General features: G+C 40.3%; 1 protein-coding gene across 1 annotated transcript in view; it reads left to right on the plus strand.

The window, feature by feature from the left end:
- The first annotated feature begins 18,171 nt into the window (after positions 1-18,171).
- tafa5l (TAFA chemokine like family member 5, like) overlaps positions 18,172-23,901 on the plus strand; it is a 42,211-nt gene continuing 36,481 nt past the window's right edge. The window contains exon 1 of the mRNA XM_047573543.1: positions 18,172-19,279. Coding sequence (XP_047429499.1) covers positions 19,183-19,279 — 97 coding nt within the window. The 5' untranslated portion in view covers positions 18,172-19,182. The remainder of the gene's footprint in view (positions 19,280-23,901) is intronic.

A 23,901-nucleotide genomic window follows, 5' to 3' on the forward strand; every position in this document is an offset into this window, starting at 1 on the left:
ACCTGCTGTTTTACCATTTGAATCTAAGAGCCTTTCGATTTTTCCGTCTTTGCTGGAAGTCTTCAGTTCTGCCAAAGTTAGTTTGAACGGGGGGAAAAAAGCTGAACAGTACAATAATTCCATTTTAAACGCAAAAGCTGGCCACAGTTTACAGGCTGAGTCTGTAGATCCATCTTGACCTGCTGTTTTACCATATCAATCTAAATTTTTTCTGAGAGGCTTTGGATTTTGGCCTCTATGCTGGAAGCCTTGTGTTGAGGTAAATAAAAGAACTCACTGTGGCTGTTCTCTTGGGATGTTGTTCGTAATGTCATGGAAGTCTTGTGCCTGGGTTAACTCATGCTGAAGGATTCTCAGGAGGCCTGGAGGTCTTACACGGAAACATTTATTGAACAGCTCAATCGAGGCAGATTAAGATGAGATGAGAGGTGCTGCCAATTCTGAAAGTGTCTGTCCCAGCAGGGTGCTTTCACACACACATTTTCAGTTCTACATGTGTCCTTGCCTGTAATTTTACTCGAAGTAAAGGCAGCCTGTCAGCCAGAACATTTACAGGAAAGGGCTTTATCTCTTGAGATTGATGCCCTGTGTCCTTGCGGTTGAGACACAGACCATGTCTCAGCGCAGTCTCTGTGGATTCTTTCTAGCCAAGCACCAGCAATTAATGATATGTATTTGGGAACACTATGACTCATGCAACCTTTATCACTAATGGCAGCAGCTGCAGATTAATTAACAAAACATATGGATAGGATGAAGGAAAATTCCTCCACATCCTCTAAAGAATATGTGACTTAGCTGTGCTTCTGTGGTTGTCTGCTTGTATTTCTTTTAATTTTTCACAATGTTAATCTTAGTACTTACTTTTGTGGGTACAAAGTATATACACTAAGTGATAGGAATTATGAGCACAAAGCTGTAATAAACTGTATTCATCCTTTAAAGTTACGACTCTAGGTTCAGAGTCAGATACCACAAATTTAAATACACCCCCAACTTCTCTGCAGAGAAAGTTCTTTGGCAAAACCCATCACCACAGCCGCAACTTAACCGTGCAAGCCTCTTTTCTTGCCTGCCCTACATTCTGCTGCCATATTGTTTGCATTCAAAAGGCAGTGCCCACACAGCTGGAGGATAAGCCAAGAGTCTCGGCAGATAAAATACGACGCCACCGGCTGCTGCACCCCCTTTTCATTTCCCTCTGTCTACTGGGGTGTCAGAGACTCCTGGCCACATCTGGAAGATGAATGTTGCAGTACCACTCCACTTTGTCATGGTGTCCGAGAAGGCTCTAAATGGCATTGAGAGACTCTCGGGCTCTCACAAATGGGATCTGTGCAGCTCTGTGTAACCTTGCATGCATGAAAAAAAAGGATGCATCTTCAAAGTTGTCTGATACAAGCCTTCCCAAGAGATTTAAAGTCTCTTGTGGGTTCTGTTGCTTGCTTAAAATACGTGACAGAAGCAGCGGGAAGATATATCAGTATGCAACATGTTTGACTTTTAGAATCATTTAGATGAACTGGTGACAATTATGAGTAAATAACTACATCATCACTATCAGGAGCTCAACATTGTTTCAGGCTGTGTATGTGTTTATAGGTGTCTGCTGTGTTCATGTGTTTGTACTGTGCATCTGCAATGCCACACGTGTGCTCAAATAAAGCATGGAATTGCCTTGCAGTGCTTGGGCTGGAGAGATAATAAAAATCTTCTAGCACAGCTTCTTCTGTTCAGTTAGGTTGTTCCTACACCAGGGGCAACAACACCTACCTGCTCTGTCTCGCTGTTCTCATGGAAACGCATCAAAGGAGCTGAAAGATAGACAGAATGGGAGAGGGAGGGGAAAACAAGTCTGAGTTACTTTGTTACTGTAATGTTGCACTCTTGCTTGTCCCTGTTTCTTTTCTTGACTGTGACGGTAAGTCCTGTCACACATGTTTTTCCCCTTCGGGTGGAGGTGAAGACCAAAGTGGAACACTGTGTGTAGGTTCTGAAATTCAAGGCAACCAAGTCACCCACTCAACCAGCACAAACTGCTCACATTTGTCGGTGTCAGGGTACGCCTATACATATTTCAGTGGTTTGAAGGTATTCGTCCATGTTAAGATTTGGCCGGGTGATGAAAATAGGGCTGACACATGAGAGAGCCTGGGGCATGAGAAGTTTTGAACCAAGATTACACCAGAGACGCCCGTAGGCCTACGGGCAGTGATTACAACTGCTCCCATTAAAAGCAGTCTTGATGGAAATCTAAAGAGGCACATTTCTATGGGGCAGAGATGGGCAGAGGATGTGTTCATGTCGTAGACATGAGGCAGTAAATGTTTAAGGTTGAGCGTTAGTGATAGCAGGGCATATGCAGCGGCAGTTACTGCTGACTGTCACAACAGCTCCTTCACAGCAAATAGGATACCAGAACAAGACTGTAGTTTGTAGGACGAAGAAGTTTATAACTTATGGTTATGCAGTTGTCATTGTTCAGATCATGGGACCACCAGAAAACAAAAGAAGCCTGCTGTTTGGAACATTAAAAGCATTAAGAGCATTATTTGCCCTTTTGTAAATACTGTAAGTTTAATATGCATGTCTTTGGGCTGAGGGAGGAAACCAGAGTACCTGGAGCAAACCCGCAAAGGCACAGAGAACATGCACACTCCACACAAAAAATGTTTCAGCTGGCCAGTGAGTTTGAACCTTGAACCTTCTTGCTGGGAGGCATCAGTGATGGAATAGATGGTTCTAAACTGGCCATAGTGCATGTGAGTGTGAAAGTTTGTTTTGTCTTTCTGTGTTAACTCTGATAGACTGGTGACCTGTCCAGGTCCAGTACCCCGCTTCTCGCCCACCCGTGAACCTCTAGAGTGTAACTGATTAGAGATAATGTATGAATTAATAATAGCTGTACTGGGGGTAAATTTTGTAACCCATTTTTCAAATAATTTTAAGACTTTAAATTATTCATTAAGGGGTGTATGGCCACTTGGAGTCACACCTCTTTGCCCAATTTCAAGCTACCAGGAGTTAAAGTCAGGCACTACCAAGGCATGAGCACTGGTGCCACCACACTGAGCTTCATCTCTGCTCTTCAGGAACCTTGTGGGCGACCTAACGAAACATCCATCTTTATGTAAAATCTCTGGGTATGACCTGTAACTAATGTGGCTGATGATACACACATCATACCTCACTTTAGGACAAATCTTGCACTGCTGTCATGTTTGCTAAATTTGAGCATTTAGCAACCAGTTAACCTCCAGACTGAATCTTTTCTGAGTTATATCGTTTGTCTGAAGCATCCATCATCATCATGTCAAGTCTGAGCGCTGGGTCGATAGGGGATTAAATGTATTCTGTGAGACTATAATTGATGCTGTATTTGAAGAAACTTTAACTGTACTATGAGAATATTATGTAGACGTGCAATGCTAAATGTCCAACGAATCCAACAAGACATGAGAGACATTCGGGCACATTTAGAAATGGTAAATAATGCATGAGCACAAAAAATTGGGAAGCATTTGAAGGGAGAGGGAAAATACCTGGGAAAGGTCCCTTTTATTCCTTGCCATAGTGCTCTTGATGTGTCATGGCACACCAGGTGCAAAAAATCTCAAAAGACTCCAGTGGTAGCATTAAGTCTGACTCACAGACTTAGTTCACATGCCCATGTGAGTCGTGTGTCCTCCTATTACTGGTGGACTCAGTACAGGAACAGTGGATCACTGGCAGCATGCCCACTTGAGCCTTTCAGAGCTTTTAACTGGACTGTTCCTGAGCACTGCCGACATGCTTTGTGTGAAGAGAACTGTTTGATGCAGGTTGTTCATCAAGCAAAGGTCTCCCAGTATGTTTGGCAGTCAGTTTTGCAATTCCATCTCATAAAAATTAAAGAAGGGGGTTAAAAAAAAAAGGTAGAACATACACATATCAGGCTTAACATTATGACCTGCTTAATATTGTGTTGGTCTTCTTGTGTATCCAGAACAGTTGTGACTCAACAGAGAAAGGACATGGGCCTTATGTGCCCTGTGGTGTCTGGTAACACAATGTTGTTAGTTGGGGTCCTTTGGATGATATTTGATTGGTTTGGGATCTAGGGAATTTGGAGGCCAGGTCAACACCTTGTGCTGTCCTTCATGTTTTTGAGTTATTCCCTAACCGTTTTTGTGTGTGTTCCTGTGTCAGGCTACATCCTGCTGGGGATGGCTGCTGCCATCCAGGAGTGACATTATTATGGGCTGGGGGTGTCTGGTCAGGTCTAGGTGGGTGCTACATGTCTAAGTAACACCCACAAGAATGCCAGGTCCAAAAGTTTCTCAACAGAACATCGAATTGTCACAAGATCAAAGTCAGTGTTATTCAGTTCTCCTGTCAGTGGTTTTAATGCTGTGACTGATCGGTGTATTGTTCTGTCATGTATTACTCTATACAGTCTTCAACAAAGAAAAGAAACACAAGTAGGGAAGGGTTTTGATATGAGATTATTATTTATCAAAGCCTCTTCTACTCTTTGACTCCATAGGGCAACAGTTTGAGTTCTTCATCAGAAAGGTCAGGGACAGACTGAAAGTTTGTGTGAAGCAAGAACCAAGCTCATAACTTGACCCTCTCAGCTCCATCAGATCTACCACTAGCAGCACAAAGAACTACTGAACCTCTGGAGAAATCCACAAGTATGTTTGCATTAACCTGGTTTAGCCAAACTCAATTCTTCTCGGAATCTGGTATCTAGATAATTGCACAACCAATGACACCCATTTTGTTGTAAACAAACTTCATTGTGTTTGACTACTTTGTTGTTCCTCTTCTGTCCGTGAACAGTTAACACTACATTTGGTTGACCAACAGATCAAGCGACTCCATACAAACTTTCAGGTAAGTTCATCTGTCTTACACGTTACATTTGTATGCAATGTTATATTTAGGGCATTCTATCACTATAAGCTTTGCAAGATGTTGGCAAAGTTTCCAGTGGGACTCACTGAGGAGGATTTAATTAGCGCTTTGAATGAATAACATTTCACCCATTTCTCTCTCTGTCCTAGGTAATCAGTTCTGGGCCATTAATGAGAGGATGACTATCGACTTGGGGAGCAGGCTGCTGATAATTGAATGTGTAGAGGCCATTAAACATTCCTAATCAAAAACAAACACTCCAAAGCCACAGTTTCTGCAGAACAATGAGCAGCAACAACAATGGCAACGTAAAAAAAAAAAAAAAAAAAATGTGGCTCTGTATCGCTCCTCGTCTGTAGGGTAGCTCTTTGTTTTTTTGGATTGTTGGTGCTGGCCTCTCAGTGCTAACAGTTCAGAATTTGACAGGCTAGAAAATAGGCTGGATTTCTCAGGGCATGGCACTGTATTGAATTTCCCAAGTTAGTTGGTTTGATCCAAACAGCTGAGAGGGGACAGACCAGAAAAACAGTGTAATTGAAGCGTCCTCAGAGGCTGTACTTCACATGCAAACAGGTCAGTAAATCACTAATGGTGGCTATGGAGTGAATGGTGTTGGGAATCACTGGCCCTCTATTGACTCGGCTCTATTGATCTGACTTCAGTATTGCCACAACTCATATGAAGTTGATAGATCAATAGTACTAGTTAACAATTCTAACCCTGCATGGCCTCCATTTTAGCTCAAGACTGATGGAGTCTATGTTGAGTTGAAATGGAATGAAAGTGCTTCATCTTGTGTTTTGTTTTGTTTTTTCTCTCCTGTGTGCTACTCAGTGGTCAGTTATTGTGAGTCAAGTGGATATGTGTGTATCTAACAGTTTGGCGAATATGATTTTTTAAACGACAGCTTTTATATAAAGCTGCTATAATGTTTTGTTAATGTGTTGTTATTGCTAATCATGGCTCATTAATGCATTACATGAGCATGTACATTATTCTTAATCCCACATTAATATTTAAATGCATGCAAATGTCATTCTATGCAGATCTATGGAAGCCTATTAGGCCTTTATGGTTTACTCAAAAGATTACTGGCCCTGGGTGTTTGGAACAGGATATTTAGCTGCTCAATCATCATGTAATATCCACGAGACTAGCCACAAACATTCATTTATGTGAAAAAGGACATTGTTAATTTTTTTTCATGAGTTATGTGTCCATGAATACTGCAGCTGATTAGTTACTGTTGATGTCTCCCAGAGATTATCTATAGGAAGAAGACATGATGAAGAAATCTGTTCAATCTGAATCATTATGAGGAGCACGTTGCATCTCCAGTAATTGCGTGAGGGACCTTGGTGTTGCACTCGAATTTGTTTGTGTTGTTCTTTCAAGGTCTGCTGCACCTTAAAAGGACAGACGTTCCTTTGCCTTTCTACAGCAACTTGTCAACATGACTCTGTGTCCAGTCGAGCAGAAAAAGGGGTCCACTCCACGTCCCATCTGACTGGCATCGCTCACATTGTTCGGGTGAAGGGAGCGAGGTGGGAGTTGTGTTTGTAAAAACCAAGCTGACGTCTGTGTGGACATGGGGAGTTATTTCAGAACACTGGGCTGATGGATGAGACGACCATCCGCGGGTCACAAGCCAGTGTCATACTGCTCATGTGCTTTGCAAATTTTGATTATTTTGTGATGTTGAAGCCACAACTGGAATCTCAATGCTTGTACTACACTATAACTCCATATATACAGTACATATATACAGTTTATAATGCAACTGACTGCTGAGTTTCATTTAGATTTTCACGTAGCTGTAGTATCGTTTCTTTAGAGGTATGTCACAGGTGAATCTTACTGTGTTTTCAGTTGAAATATTAGGCAAACAGTAGATGTATGTGACAGCATGCAAGATCAATAGAAAGACACAATTGGACACAAATTTGCAAGCCCACACTTTGTCATGACCTGGCTTGTAGTTAAGTTAAGCATTATTAACTTAACCAATGGTGTCCATATTACCAGTCAGTACGCAATTTATTGAGTTAAAATGCGTTTTATCAGATGAATGCATTACACGTCAGTGCTGCTCTGCTCTAACACTCTTCGAAGGAATTTGCCGCATGTACTAGAATGGTGGGCAAAGTGGGCTTGTTTGCGTCCTGCCTGTGAGCGTTGTTTGGCAAACATAACATAACACACATAACATTTTATTAAATTGTTGCTCCACCTATTGGTGCAACCGGGCTCCTCGACAAGCCTAGCGCAGCTACTTTTTGGCATGTGGCATGTTGGCAGATGACTAGGACACAAACCAAATACCCTGTAATTTAAATGGTTGTTTACTTTTAAAAGTTCCTCACCATCCAATGCATACCTTACAAAACAAAACAACAACAACAAAAAACCTCAAACACAGCTGATATTGAGAGTACAGGCAGTAGTAGGACACTGGGCGGCACATTTGCACTCTTTGTGGTTTAGTCATTTTCATGATGTCTGCTTTTACATGATTCAGTTCAAGAATGACACAAATTCATTTGAAGAGCCTTTGTCATTACAGCTCTACAAAATATGGCCTAAACCTGCATGCAGCTGCTGTACAATTATATCACTGAGGCAACAGACCCAGCAGACACACCTCTGTATTATCATCTGTGTTCATGCATTGTAGCTATGAGACAACACTGCTTCCATCAGCTGGAAATGATGCCATACATTTACATACATTGCTGTATGTTTCCCTTACTTATTATAGAACACTTTTATTTATTGTTTTAAAGTACCTTATTACTTACTATTACTAAAAACACATATTACATATCACTCTTTACACTTTTTTAACATTCACACATAAGACTAATGTTACATTAAAAGCACTGAGTACTTAACTAACAACACTATACAGTTATACCACACTATATTTAAGAATAACTTCAGAATAACAATCACAATTATTTGGTGTCTTGCTGATGATATCCTTAACAACAGACACAACTCACTTCTCTAACAGAAGTGTCTAACTAGACTTAATTGGAATCCATTATAACCAGGGTTAAACTCTTTTTCACAACCCTGTACATCACATGTAGTTACACAATACTAGCAGAGTGACACTTGGATCGACCAGGAGGGACAGTAGAGTCTCCAGGTGACACTGGTCCTCTTTTTCTGCTCTGTAATTGGCTGGATTGTATCAACTGAATAATTATCACAACTGTCAGTTTTCACAAGTACCAGAGGAAAATAGTATAATTATATTTTTTTCTCTAAAAGCACAAGCTATTTTACTGGGTTTTGTGAAATTGTATTTCTCAAATTCTCTTGAATAATATGAATTCATTTGACAACTGAAGAAAGGAAGAGGTGACATTAATTACATGACTGATAGTGCTTGGATTAGAACAGGTCAGTTTGCACACTATGCAGCAGCAACAACATGGACATAAAAGCACTGTCGAACAATTCAAATATTTGCTTAAAAATGTATAAATTAATTAAATTATACTTTATACAACTTCATCAGGAATGTGTGGCTGTTACACCACACTGTTGTAGGATTTTCTTTCTTTCTAACTATTCCTGTATAATTGGGGTCATTGTTATGCTGCAGAATGTGTCATGATATTGTGTCTTGAACCTTTTCTCTTTCTTCATGAGATTGGGTTTTGTGTTACCTGTTTATTTTGTTATAGTACATTGCCCTGTATCTTAGTTTTCTCTTCTTGTATGTCTTTTCTGTCCATTCTGATCTCTCTCACCTGTCTTGTCTATGTGCTCCTTCCCTCATTAATTCCACCTGTGTTATGATTTCCAATTAATTCTGTGTGCATATCGCTGCCTTTTCCTTTGCCTCTTACAGTATGTTATCATGGCATTAGACCTGTCATGTCACGTTTTGCTCTCGTTATAGTAAGTTTTCATTAAAATTCTTGCATTTCCTCCTCCTGCTTTCCCTGTATCCTGCATTTGAGTCCTAAGCAAGTGTTACAGAACTGACACATCAAGTTATGAGTTTTTCCTTGCTTATTAAATTAATACTGTATTCGAATGCTTCTAGGTAAATCTCCATGAATCCTCTGTGCTTCAGCAACAACAACCAGGTCAGAGAGTTGAACTGGCTGGCACAAAATCGCCTGCAGCTTTGGAAGTGGGAGATAGATCTTGACAAGAAGGCCAGATGTTTCTTCTTTTCCTTTAAGAACTGATGCAGAGGAACAAAGAAGTAAATCAGTTTCTGTTCAAGTTACAGTATGTTAGCTATTGTTACACATACAGTTTGGAGGGTGTTCGTTTCTCAAATACATCTTACAGATAGGAAGGATACAAAACAAAATCAACATTTTAACAAGGTGGAAAGGCTATTTGGGATGACACACAATGACACAAAGATGCCAATTAAATCATTTAACACAAACAGACTGAAAATGAACAGCGATGAAGAAACATGATCTCCTCAACCCTTAGATCATTAGTCTTTGCAGTGCCACTCTTTGAATCCTTTCCAGAGCAGCAGGGAGGACTCAGAGGTTCAGTTAGACGTATAAGCCAACAAACTCATTTGGGTATACATGGAAGAAAGGTCTGTATGAAGAGGCACGCATAAATCAGATTATGAAAGACTACAGAATGACCAGAGAGAGATCTATCAGGGAGAGCAACAAATGTTGAGTAGAAAAGAGAGCAAAAACCAAACCAAGAAGAACCCTTAAAAAAGATGACATCGTTAGCCTAATAGCATAATTGCCTAAGTCATTTTTTGACTTACAATACCAATAATACAGTGATGTGCTTGCTAAAAACTGTGTTTTCTCTTCTTTTCCAAAAACATGGAAATCTGACGGTAACACTTTCTATGAAGGTTGTATTTATAATGCCCTATGAATGCACTCATAATGTTTTATAAGGTGTCTATAAAGCATTATAATGGTCATTATTACCATCTATACATATTCACAAGTCGTCATAACCAACTTCATGATGCATTATGACAACTGGTTATGAATGATTATAATTTTAATCTGAATAGTGCATTATAAATATGTCAATATCTGCCTATTCACTTGTTCATTTTATGATGCATCATAACTACTTTGCTTTGCTAAATGTGCAGTAGTGATGCATAATGAGTTTTAACTTCTACTATAGTGCTTTATATTTGTAGTTATAAGTATATGTAATAAAGTTATAATAATGTATACATCTCCCTACAGCACACAGTTATAAACATCTATGCAATATCATAAGTGCTATTTGTCAGCGCTAAGTAAAGTGACAAGAATATGACACTATTATTAACAGATATAAGTTACTATGAGTAATTAAAAGGTGCAATGAACTAAGTCCTGAGTCTGGCATCTTTACCCATATGCACATGTTAATATCATAGGTGTTATTTATCAGCTTTAGGTAAATTAGTGCAGATTGAGGTGTTGTGGATATAAGACTATTATAAACAAATATGAGGCACAATGAAATGAGAGCCTGGACAGTAAAGACAAAAGGAATGCATTTAGTTCACTTTATTTTCATTTAAACCAACACACATAATCAGAATGATTATCAATGTTCTGAGCACATTACACAAACACATGAAACACGTGAAACAGGCCACAAAAGTGGCACGGCGTGGTCCTAGAGATGTGGCTCTTAAAAGTGCCTTTGGGTTGGTGACGTGATTCAGGGTTAGAGGTCAGGAGATGGTTTGACAGCAACTACAAGAAGAACAGAGGCAAATCTTTAGTGCTCCAGCTGGGTTTGTTTTTTATGCAGAAGGGTTTGATTGAAAACACATAAGCAGATCACGTTTCTTTGTTTAAAGCAGCCTAATGAGACATTGTGTTACCGCATATCATGCAGGCAGCGCAGATTACCCGTAGGTGGCTTAAACTAGCTACACGAAAGTTACCAGACACGGCTAGTTTTACCTCACAAATTAGATCATTTTCATATTCTTGCGTTTAATGATTGAAACCATTCGAAATTATTGCTTTAATATGTAAACGATGTGCTTCATGTAAGCAAAGTAAGACATTAGCTGACAAAACACTAGCAGGACCGAGGGACAACATACCTGTCCTGGAGAGGACTCAGCGGAGAAAGGAAAGAAAAGCCGCTTTACGACTAGTACACACAGTCAATGCTTTACGACAGTAGGAGGAGCTGTGGACGGAGGTGGGTGGGGTCAGAGGTCAGGGGTCATGGACTAACGAACGACATTTCTACAATAATAATAATATTAATAAAAACGATATTAAAATAATATCTGACGGCATTCAATAAAGGCGGACATTTCTAGCGATCCTGTATAAGAGACCGATATAACAAATAACCATTCATTTTTTTTCGAATCTCAAAGTGCCGAATCCTGCAGCAAAATTGACGTTACATTACAAATCTAGTCTAAATGAAATTAAATCAAACCTCTTCATTGCGCAGTGTCCCACTGACAGTCGTCCTCGTAGCACGAAATAACTTCCAATTGAAATTCATCAGTTTGAAATTCGTTTCGAGCGGCATGAAAATGTGAGGAAAATCGGCAGGCACCAAACAATAGATTAATTTTCGTGACAGTTTCACATCCACTGTGACACCGGGTTGGCATTTAACCGCTTCTTTATACAGGATCACTAGAAAAGTCCGCATTTATTGAATGCCGTCAGATATTGTTTTGATATCGTTTTTATCAATATTATTATTGTTGTAGAAATGTCAGTCTTTAGTCCATGACCCCTGACCTCTGACCCCACCCATCTCCGTCCACAGCTCCACCCACTGTCGTAAAGCATTGACTGTGTGTACTAGTCGTAAAGCGGCTTTTCTTTCCTTTCTCCGCTGAGTCCTCTCCAGGACAGCTAGGTTGTCTCTCTGTCCTGCTAGTGTTTTGTCAGCTAATGTCTTACTTTGCTTACATGAAGCACATTGTTTATATATTAATGCAATGGTTTTGAATGGTTTCAATCACTAAACGCAAGAATATGAAAACGATCTAATTTGTGAATTAAAGCTAGCCGTGTCTGGTAACTTTTGTGTAGCTAGTTTAAGCCACCTACGGGTAATCTGCGCTGCCTGCATGATATGCGGTAACACAATGTCTCATTAGGCTGCTTTAAACAAAGAAACGTGATCTGCTTATGTGTTTTCAATCAAACCTTTCTGCATAAAAACAAACCCAGCTAGAGCACTAAAGATTTGCCTCTGTTCTTCTTGTAGTTGCTGTCAAACCATCTCCTGACCTCTGACCCTGAATCACGTCACCAACCCAAAGGCGCTTTCAAGATCCACATCTCTAGGACCACGCTGTGCCACTTTTGTGGCCTGTTTCACGTGTTTCATGTGTTTGTGTAATGTGCTCAGAACATTGATAATCATTCTGATTATGTGTGTTGGTTTAAATGAAAATAAAGTGAACTAAATGCATTCCTTTTGTCTTTACTGTCCAGGCTCTCATTTCATTGTGCCTCATATTTGTTTATAATAGTCTTATATCCACAACACCTCATTTGCACTAATTTACCTAAAGCTGATAAATAACACCTTTGATATTAACATTGTGCATATGGGGTAAAGATGCCAGACTCAGGACTCAGTTCATTGCACCTTTTAATTACTCATAGTAACTTATATCTGTTAATAATAGTGTCATGTTCTTGTCACTTTACTTAGCGCTGACAAATAGCACTTATGATATTGCATAGATGTTTATAACTGTGTGCTGTAGGGAGATGTATACATTATTATAACTTTATTACATATACTTATAGCTACAGATATAAAGCACTAGAAGTCAAAACTCATTATGCATCACTATACACATTTAGCAAAGCAAAGTAGTTATGATGCATCATAAAATGAACAAGTGAATAGGCAGATATTGACATATTTATAATGCACTATTCAGATTAAAATTATAATCATTCATAACCAGTTGTCATAATGCATCATGAAGTTGGTTATGACGACTTGTGAATATGTATAGATGGTAATAATGACCATTATAATGCTTTATAGACACCTTATAAAACATTATGAGTGCATTCATAGGGCATTATTAATACAACCTTCATAGAAAGTGTTACCAATCTGACTTAGGCAGTTACGCTATTAGGCTAATGACATGGTTTAGAGAAGGAAGCCCACCTGTACAAAAAAAAGAGGGACAGAAGGCAGACATCCAGAAGATGAGGGAGGCTTTCTAGTTGAAGGAGAATCTAAAAGAAAAGAAGCTTTCAACACAGACACACAATGAAGAAGACCTTCTATAGAGTGATGAAAATGATACGACGTTTGATGACAGAGATTCTTTCAAGACTGAAAGGGAAGAGATAGCATTGAGCAGTGATCATCACTGAAAGATGAGCAAAGCCTATGTTCAAGAAAAGACAGACATCCAGAGGCTGACTTGATGATGAATGAAAGAATAAAGCAAGAATAAATAACACCACGGGCAACCGAGAGACCTATACAAATGTCTAGTACTACCAGCATTATCAAGTTGTCATGTCAAACATATCTCAGTGTTCTTTCTGTTTCTACCTCTAAGAATGGTTGCACAAAGAAACAGAAGCATCAAAGATGTAGAGGTCAGCTAACTCCTCACAAATCTTTCCAATGAGCTGCATCCAGTCAGCATGTGTTCTCTTCAGCATAATTCAAGTCTTAAAATAAATCTTAAATTAATATAAGAAATGGTGTGAAATCAACAGATTACATGGGAGTAACTGGAATCCCTGGGCAGCACGTCAGCATATCTGGATCAGCTTTACACAATACAAGAGAATACAATATCTTGTCACTATGACTTATAATAATAATGAAGTTAAGTGCAGTCATTGAGAGCCAAGTTAAACATAATACAGTTTAATATAAAATAAAATGTTGAGACATAAAAGTCAAGTCAAAGTCAATGTACAATCCCTTAATGAATATGAATTCATTTTCATTTAGCAGCATTTATTACATCAACAGACGTCTGATAGAAACTACTTTTCAGTCGGTTGCTTCTGGTTTTCATCGACCTGTATCGTCTACCTGGTGGCAGTACTTTGAGAGCTTTGTGGCCAGAGTGCGATGAGTCCTTCAGTATAATTTGGGCGTTCCTGAGGCAACGTGAGCTGTTCTTTCACTCGTGATTCTCTGTGATTCTGTGAGTCCTGTGGGTAAATGTTTTATATTTTTACATATACAATAACTCAGAGTTTCTTGTCAGATTTAAATCAGCAGTGCAATTAAAGCTGCTGTGAATCCAGTCAGAAAGCAGTCACTGTTGTCAAGAAATGAGCGCGCTACAAGCTTGTTTTTATTAAAAAATAATTTAAAAAAAAGAAAGGAAAAAAAGGCTGCTGATGCTGAACATGTATTAATCAAAGGATTAATTTGGTTCTTAGTGTGTTAGTTTACATTTCAGCTGCAAATTGTAAATTCTCCTGATGACTACACACTATGTACCACAGAGGATCCGCCTATTGTTTAGATATTTTATAGTAAAAAGGTCCATTTGAACAGATGCTCTGAGGCACCATATGCTCCTCTCTGGCATGTAAGCAGAGCCAGTGAACAGTTGGTAGCTGGAAAACAAGGATGGGAGATATTCACATAGCTGCGGCCCGCCTTGCTTTGATGCACGCTAACAAATCGAAATCACACTGCTAGATATCCCAGTGTTCATGCTCACAGATTCTGGGTCTCCTAATTTCTTCTTTTTCCTCTATTGACGTGACTAATGGTGCAACTTAACTGTAACAAATTCCCCACCTGTTCTAGTAAACCCATGATTATGTGAACACTGGTGAATATGCATAATTCACAGAACAAAATAAAATAAAATGGTGCAAGTGAATATATGAAAAAACCTTTGTACTAATGTTCACAAGTAAAGTTCATATGAACGGCCCCCTCTTGTGGTAGTCACAACCTTGTCAGTGGAAGGTTTCAGAAAGGTCAGGGTTCACAAGTTGTAAAGTGTTTGTGCTGACATTTTCAGAAATAGTGGAGTTGGGTGGTAAGTTAATATGCCGTAATTAAGTCAAATAAGGGTTTCTTCACAATGTTACAGAACAGCCTTGTCTTTTCTTTACATATTTCCATTTCATATGTGAAGTTACCTTTTGTTACCTTGTTAAATTGCCTCTGTGGTCTCTGGATGCATTGCAACGGTCTGAGCTTGAGCCAGACACTGAATCCCAAAACACTTATGGCTGCCTTTTTTGTGGCTGACCTCTGACCTCTATCTCAAGAGCCCCTAAACATGGATGGAGCCTGACATGTGCACAGAGCAGCGCTGCCCACAGCAGGAAATGTTTCTGCTTACCTGTCTAATGTCACTGTGGTACACAGCAACTGAACAAACTGCTGTTGTGTTGTTGAGATGTGTCGCATGAAAATTTGAATGGAGAACATCATTATTTCATTTGCGCTATCTGAGCTCACCAATAACTATAGAGCCATACAGCCTGTACTTAACGTTCTGTGTAATTAAGAAGGTTAATAACTTGACATTTCTGTGTCCAAACATTGCACCAGATTGCTTCAACAACTAGGGGAAAATGTATCTCTCACTAAATGGTCTGTTTCTCTGCTGCATGAGCAACAATTCATCTGTACATCGCTTTGGCCAAAAATACCCACCTAATAAATGTAAATGTGATTAGACTGCAGAAACACCTCCTATTGAAATTGTTAACTCCCTTTGTCTCACCCCTTTGAAAGTCTCCAGCTCCTTGTTGTATCCAACAAAAACTCCCTTTGCACTGCTGTCAGCAAACTTCAGTTTTATTGTTCCAGCTGAAATACTGCAGCCTAAATCTCTGCTTCACTTTGTTGCATTTCCTCAGCAGTGCTTTGTTTTGACAGTTACATCTTGTTCACCTGCGTCATGATATCTACATCTACAGTATGTTTGATTTTAGTGGGAAATACAGTGTTGTTCACCAAAATTTTAAAAATGTTGATGGCCTGTGATGTCAGATGCATTACAGATAAAAATGTTTCTACAAAAAGCTGGCTGATACACTAGGAGCTCCACAGGTGTTAAACGCAACAAGCAGGACAATAGGTACCTGTGAAATTTACTCTGCCTTGGTTTATGTTGATTAGTGGAAACGGGCCACTGCAAGCTGCCAATCACCTGTGCTAACACTCTGAAAGCTGCAATCAAACACAAAGGACACACAGCAATGTCATTTACTTTTGTAGGATAGCAATAAAATGCTAGAGCTGAGAACTCATCTTTTTCTAGTAGATGTCTTGTAGTTAGTTAAGTTAAAGCCTACTGGAATGTCATTTCCAGTCAGCTTTGCCAGCAATGGTCCTTTGTTGAAACCAGCAACCCATCACCTCCAAAAGAGATCTGAAAGCCAATTTAAAGTGCAAGTTGAGCCAAAATAATCAGGTTAAATATGGTAATGGAAATCACAGCCAAAACAAACTCTCTGTGAGGTCATGACTGCCTGTGAATACATTCACTGATTGTTAACACATAAATACTGATTACAGCTGCTTGGACTCTTAAATACTGAGGTCTCAGGAGCAAAAGTATCAAGAATAGTGCTCACCACATACTCATGCACTCACATAACTGTGGATGAGTCAGAGCTTGTCTTACATACATCCTAGTGTTGGTTAATGTGATCTATTTTCATGCATAGTTTCTGAACATGAAACGGATCATAAGCTTTGTATGAAATTCTTTATAGTTAAGTTATCCATGTCAGATAAATGTACTAAATGATACAATATCACACACATGCATAAAGTCAGGAAAATACTAAAATTTGTTTTTATGCTGAGTTATAATGTATAAATTATGGCTGCAAGCATAGAGCATGAGTGAGTAACAAATTAGAATCACGTCGTTTTCTTGAGCACTGCCCTTTTAAAGTGCATACACAGATTTGGGTCACTGGCAATACTATCATTTTCATGCACACATGTCCAGATGCAATCAAAAATAAGTCTGTGTGTGTTGTGGTAACCGTGAAAATAAATATGGTGAGTAAAAATAGAAAGAATATGGCAGAATATTTACAATGCTGTCAGTCACAGTACAGTGATGGATTATGATTAATCGCACTGCAGCCCCTGCTGAGACGTCACTCAGACTGACTGAAACGTGGTTCTCAACTCTGATAGGTGTTTCAGTCAAGCCACAGACAACTTAAAAAAACAAACCTCAGTTCTCCCAGAACTTTTTCTTTCTGTACTTTGTCGGTCAAGTAAAGTAAGCTGCAGCAGCTGCTTTCAGTAATGCAGAAAACATCAGCAGCTTTAAACACATGACGCCCTGGAGGTGGAAAATGGACAAAGTGTCCCTTAAATGCTTAACTAATGCATAGTCTTTGCAGTGCAGTGAGGGATTTTTCATCTATTACAGCGCTGATGTGACAGGCCTTGACCCGGCCTAATACGTCATCATAAAAGCCATTCAGTGAAAGGATGATAGCACAGCAACACACAGAGGATCTTCTCCATCTGCTAATAAAGTGCACATTCACTGGTCATGGAATCTGGTGAATGTGTGCACATGAGAGGGGGTGAGTTATTGTAATGGTCCTTGAGTGGCAAGGGAGTCTTAAAATGTGCTCTTTGACAAGATAGACTGGCGACTGCCGGTGTTTAGCTCTCTTGTTCTCTGCTTCTCTTTCTCTGTAATGCACAAGCACACACACCTGCACAACTGTATCTATGTCCAGTATAGTATATGTATATATATAAACGCTCAGAGCCATGAGCGTCTTTGTGTGTGCAAGAAGTATATAAAATGTAAAATCTGCAGTAAAGAGCTCAGAGGTGCTTCACGTCCAACAGGAGCCCTCCTCTGAAGGAACAGACCTCTCACATCTTCCCAGAATGCCAGTGTGCTAAATGTTAACTATGGTCCCCAGACCATGTAACCCTCCAGGGCGTTTTCCACCATCTGAAGGAGGTCACAAAGACATGGAGAGAAGTAACATGTCAGGATGTGGTGGCGCTGGTACTGCTCTGTGTGTCCCTGTGGGCTGAGATGGGACTTCTTCATGGGTATAAATAAGCATCATCATCTACAGTTTGGAATTTATAGCCTGGGAGCTCAAAGTTTTTTTTTTCTCACTTTGAGGAAGGAATTAGGACACTGTGTGTGTGTGTGTGTGTGTGTGTGTGTGTGTGTGTGTGTGTGTGTGTGTGTGTGTTAGGGAGAGAGAGAGAGAGAGAGAGAGAGAGAGAGAGAGAGAGAGAGAGAGAGAGAGAGAGAGCAAGTGTAAACGTTGCAACTCAGGGCAACTCGGTTTGCAGCAGCAACGGTTCCTTGAACTGAAGGAGGGAAATCCTCCTCCTCGTTGCCGCCTGCATGCAAAATGAGCAGACCGGGACAGAATAAGGCTGGTTCATCATCGCACTCAGCTGCAAGCGACACTTGACTTTGCGGGGAATGGTGCTTTAACTCGGGTTCAAGGAGCAAGGCAACCTCCCTGAGAATTTTCCAGAGCCTCAACAAAGGCTCATACAGGTGACAAGTGTGTCCAACTCCGCCGCACCGCACTGCCTGCGCTGACGCGCTCGGAGTGCGTTTTGATAGGCAGCGCGCTGCTTGAGACCCGCCGCACTTGTTTTGACGCGACATTTCGCTGCGCCAGCTGTGCATATGTGGCCGCATATGACGCATTTGCGCCTTTAGATGTTTTCCAGGCTTTTGGTCTCGTTTTCGGACGAGTTACCGTGCTGATTGGTGTGTTCCTTATGTCCGCCTGGGTTAACTTAAGTTTTTTTTATGTGGGGGCATAGCGAGCCCGGCTCGGTGCAGAAGTTGGTTGGGAATAATGACAATGCGTAGCGCAGAGGACGGAAAAGAGAAGTAACGGCGGCTTTCGGGATGTTGTTGAGCGGCTGAATTTACTACTGGCATCATCAGCATCTCTGTGTGAGGACTCGAATCTGCGGGGGACTGCTGCTACTCGCCCTCTTCATCTATACACTTGCAGTTTATTTTACCATGATTATTTTTATTCTTATTTTTTTACAGAAGCCTGTCTGAATCTCCAGAAACCACAGCTTTGTAAACTTGTCCAGATCTGGTGACACTGTACCTTGTGTGTGTGTGCTGAGCAGCCTGGATGGATATGCGGCTCACCGAGGGAATTTGAAAAGGGGGGATTACTATCAGTCCCTCTCCTATTATAACCTCAAAATGGATGCCGACGACAGGCTTTGGAGACGCCAATGGATTAGCCACTCTTTCGCTGATCTGCTTGACATCTGAGCGGCGCATTCGTTCAAAGTTTGGATAATCTAAAAGGCTGAAGGTGTAGGATGCAGTCTGGAGTGAAGACGCTCTCCGCAGGTGGAGGTGCGTCACTCTGCTGCCTGCTGCTCCTCTGGCTCATCTACTCCCATCTGCTGAGAGAGGGTAAGGACACTTACATCTATGTATTACTTTGCCAGCAGCAGCAATGTCTCTGAAGGCTTCTTATTTGGATGCAGCTGCACATTGTGGTCAGATATTGCGATCTTAGGAAATATCCCTACAAAGGCAATTAAAACTGCCCTGCCGAGACCTATCTTGTATCCAAGCTCAACATTAGGCAATCTACAGTGACACGTAGTGACATTTGTGCAGCAAATTTTATACCTCTATAATAATATTCCCTGTCAGCGCACAATGACAGTTATTTTTTAATGACTTTTGCTGTAGGACACTGTCAATCAGATAAACCTTTAAAATCTGAATGCTCAGTAGTTCTAACTTTGCTGCCAAACTACTGTCTTATTTTCTCCTTTCTGGTGCTGCAACCATGATGGAGCGTCAGGTGAAAAGCAGCACAGCTTGATTGCTTTAGTTCCCGGTGCAGACAGAAAGAGACCCGACTTCTGTCGTCAGAGCTTTGTAATTTCACTCAGGTTGAGGCAATATCCTCTCATGCCATGCCTTCCTTTTGAATAATACATCCACTAGTGCAATTATACTTTCAACCTGACACAGAGTAGAAAGCAAAAGTATGTCCCCCGAACTTCACTGGCCGATGTCATGACAAAACATTTCAAACTCCAGTGCTGTCAAAGACTTGGAGAACCGTCTTAAAGAACTGGCGCTAGTTGGTAGATGTTGCACACTAAGTTTGTAGATTAGATCTTTTAATCAAGCACTGGACGGCAACATAATTACCACTGTGGAGGAGGGATAGTGCCCACATCAATGTCTGTGGCAGCTTGCCGGGAACAAAAGTACAGTAGACACTGATGTGAAAATGAATGAATGTGCTCCCTTTGCCTTTAATTTGCAGTGTTTTCTCACAAAATGCTGTTTTCACCAGCCTCTTATTGCCGCTGCTGAACCCTCTCTCAAGCCTCTGCATATTATCTGAGGAGCTACAGCAACCCTCTCCTTCACCTTAGCCATTTATTATTGACTCATTTTCATGTGAACATGATCTCATTAGCACATTATTATACAAATCTCTCAATCAATCTCTTGTGAACTTTACTACCCAAGATAAATTCCTGAAGTAAATGGATTTTGCCTTGTATAGCCTGATAGCAAAAACCTCTGGATATGACCTGAGGCTTGAGATTCTCTGCATGTTGCTCACTTCTCTTTTCAGCTCTGAGTTGAATATTAAGAATCGTGTGTTCGTTTTTTTTTTTATCTGTGCTTGTATTGTTCAATTCCTAGTAAAATCTTCCTTTAGAAGTGGCTGATCTGACCAGTTAGTGTAGCTGTAAAAGTTGTTCTGACCACCACTGCTTTTAGTGTATTTTTTGGTATTTATTACCACACACCACTGATAATGAAAGTAACCTTCATTTTCTGTGACCAGCTATCTACCACTTCCACCTTCTTGGCCCCTGAGGGCCCAGAAGCCACACCAACTGTTGAGGCAGTGGGCAGAGAAGTAAAGCCTTGTGGTGGTGAGAGGCTGTGCTACCACCACCATCTCCATAGCTCATCTGTCATGGCGACCAGGACAGGAAATCAAAGCACAGCAGCTATATCCGTGCACGCCATTGGCTCAGCACCAATCACGATGAATGTCCTGTCAGCTGCTCTCAACGTTGCCAGTTTATTCAACAATAAATTTGGAAATGTCTGAATCTCGTTCAGGTACACGTTTGTGTGTAGCGGTGCACTCAGAGAGCATCAGCATCTACTTTATGTGAAACCTTTGAGCTGGGGTGAAAAAGAGGGGAAAGGAGAATTTTTATCTACAAATCTAAATTGAAAGTGAAAAGACAGTTGAGCTTTACTCTGACTCAGTTCACAAAATTCTATTAAAAAGAATAAAATTGAAGTTGGTGTTGGAACTTGAAAAAAAAAAGATAATAATCTGATAAGGCGTGATCCAAAGACACTGTGGAAAGATCACGCCTCAGTCACTTTAAAATGTAGTGCCCTTTTTGGATCCTGTGTATTTTAACACTGAATTACAACAGTGAATACCAAATGGCAGAAAAGCAAATTTAGCAACCAGTTGGTGAAGAAAGTTCAGCGTAATTTGAGTTGGTGAAGATGTGCTAAAGAGAGAGGGAAGACTCATTTTCATCAGGAGGCCAGAAACTTAATTGGAAAGGAATGCTGATGCTGTCAGCTGAAAGTGAATAGACAACTGTGGGATAATCAGATCTAGTAATGTTTGTTTTGTTTTGATTGTTCTACTACCCTAAAAATTGGAAAAAGGCAATCGGTAATCCTGTGGTAGGTTTTTTTCAAATAACTTGGAAATGTTAAACATTACATCTGTTTTTTTTTTTTTTTGTTTTTTACAATTTTTAAAATTTTTACAATGTGTTGAATTAAAAATATAACCAATATAACTAAAAGTGGATGAACCAAATAACCTGAAGTACTGTAATCTGTAGAGCTAAGTTTATCCTAAGCATGGTGTCATATAAGTGCAGCAAGTGTGATGGTTCTCTTTACAGGAAATGTCACATATCATAATTCAGCATGACAATTTTTGATTTGTTAGAATAATCCAATAAGAGCAGCTATCTATGCTGTCACCCTGCTCTGCAATACACACTGTCGATGGGAATGACAGCACGCATTTCGTGAGATATGTCTACCGGCTGTCACTGAATTTCGAAGTGAATCAGTGTGTCTTTGCAGTGAGAACAGAGATGCACTGATGACAGGCTTACAGACGCACAGTCCAAGTGTCTTTCAGGAACCGATTTTATCCGGCTAAATTATTCCTCATGCTATCATGGTTACTCTCTCCATTTTTAGAAAATCTCCTCTTGTGTGGGAGACTGTCTTTGTGAGGAACTAGAATGATGAATTTAAACATCTTTGGCTGGTACTCTCTTTTAACTCGGGGAGCAGGGCCTATCCATCCAAGCATTAAACTAATCAGAGTACCAGAGAATTACTGACTTTCTGGAGTGAAAAGGATGATTTTCATTCCAGTCTTCTTCAAGGCGGCATTAGGCATGCAAGGGGGCACCCGCTTTGATTATGACCTTGGCTGTAAATTGTAAGCAAATCATTGAAGCCTGCTTCTATAGGCAGCGAAGCTTTAAAAGTATGAGCATCTTTATGGAACAAAATGAAAAGCATTTTTACCGGTAAATCAATTTGGAAGCAAACAAAGCTTGTATATCATAGCTTCCTGATATGAATTATTTCTTGCCATCAGATTTGCCCTCCCTTGTGGTGGAGTGTAGCACACTGCCCAATGTATTTCTGCATTGTTATTTTCTCTGCAGAAATCTCTGGGCTTGAAACTGCTCCATCATTGGCAGAGTGGTGTAAATGATTTGAATTATATTTCTTCAGTCTTGTGTCTGATTCTATTTTATGCCTGAAGTCAAATTAAGATCATGTATTTTGGGAGGACTATGCTTGAATGTTAAAGCCAGCAATCATGGAATACTGTACAGTACTTACAGGGGCATAATAGTCTTCTGATGTTCACCATTTTCAGAGTGTTTATATTAAAGAAGGAGGGCATCCTGCAGGGCTATCTGAGTGAAACTGAAATGACTCACCGTGGCTTTACAGCCCTTTGTGCATTACATTTTGCCGAGCTACTTCTTTGCTTTTGTGAGGCATATTTTACATTCTCTCATCATGCCTTAAGCCTGCATTCATCCACAACCAATTGTCTGAGTGTCCTCTCCATAGAAATATCTCTGCAACTGTGCTGCATCACTGAAGCAGACATCTCTTTGAAAGCACCTCTGTCATATGTACTGTACTACAGGACAGACCTGAATTATGCTGTCAGTCCTTGCAGGGGACGTATGTAAGAGGAATATTTTCTATTTTAGAGCTGCCCTTGGCAATGTCACAGAATGGTCGCCTACAAGCTGCACAAATAGAAAACCCTGAACTTCAAGGATCCTAAAGTCATATAAAATGGTGTTAACAAACTGTACAGCATGCTCTTGCTTTCCAGTGAAAAAAGAAACAACTTAAAATTGTTGAATCCCACTTTCTCCCAAGGGAGCTCCATCCTACTGCTGCTGCTGTGAGAGGTTTCAATTTGTCGTTCCCTGTGGGTGGAGCAGTGTACACACCTGACATGAGAATTAAATTTGGGCAAATAGAGCACATCTCCAGTGTCTCTGTAGCCCCACTGGGGAGTTGTGATTGTATAAAAATCATGCTTGATGCATCTATGAAAACTCACATTGGGATGAATAGGAGCAGCCTTTTTAGAGCAGAAACACCAGCTTGTTGTGTGATCAGAATGAGGGAGCTGGAACTGATGATGGGCTGAATGCAGGTTCATTTCGGTGAAGATGAATAAGCTTCATTTGTAATAGAAAAAAATCACCATATCCCTCATCTCGAGAAATCACCCTTTACCAGCGTTTGTGAGTTGTCCACTTGCATAAATATTGATTAGACTGCTGTAAAGTATTCAAATATCATGTGAAATCAAATGATGTTATTCCCTTTAAACCACGCACATTAATATAAAGCACATGCTACACTCCACTGCACTGCTGCCTTACTTGTTTAGCAACAGAAGATTACGGCGGTGTCAGGAAGCGTATAGCACTGGGTCAGTCAAACATCTGCCTCTC

Source organism: Mugil cephalus, chromosome 1, assembly GCF_022458985.1.
Source record: "Mugil cephalus isolate CIBA_MC_2020 chromosome 1, CIBA_Mcephalus_1.1, whole genome shotgun sequence".
Taxonomy (NCBI): domain Eukaryota; kingdom Metazoa; phylum Chordata; class Actinopteri; order Mugiliformes; family Mugilidae; genus Mugil; species Mugil cephalus.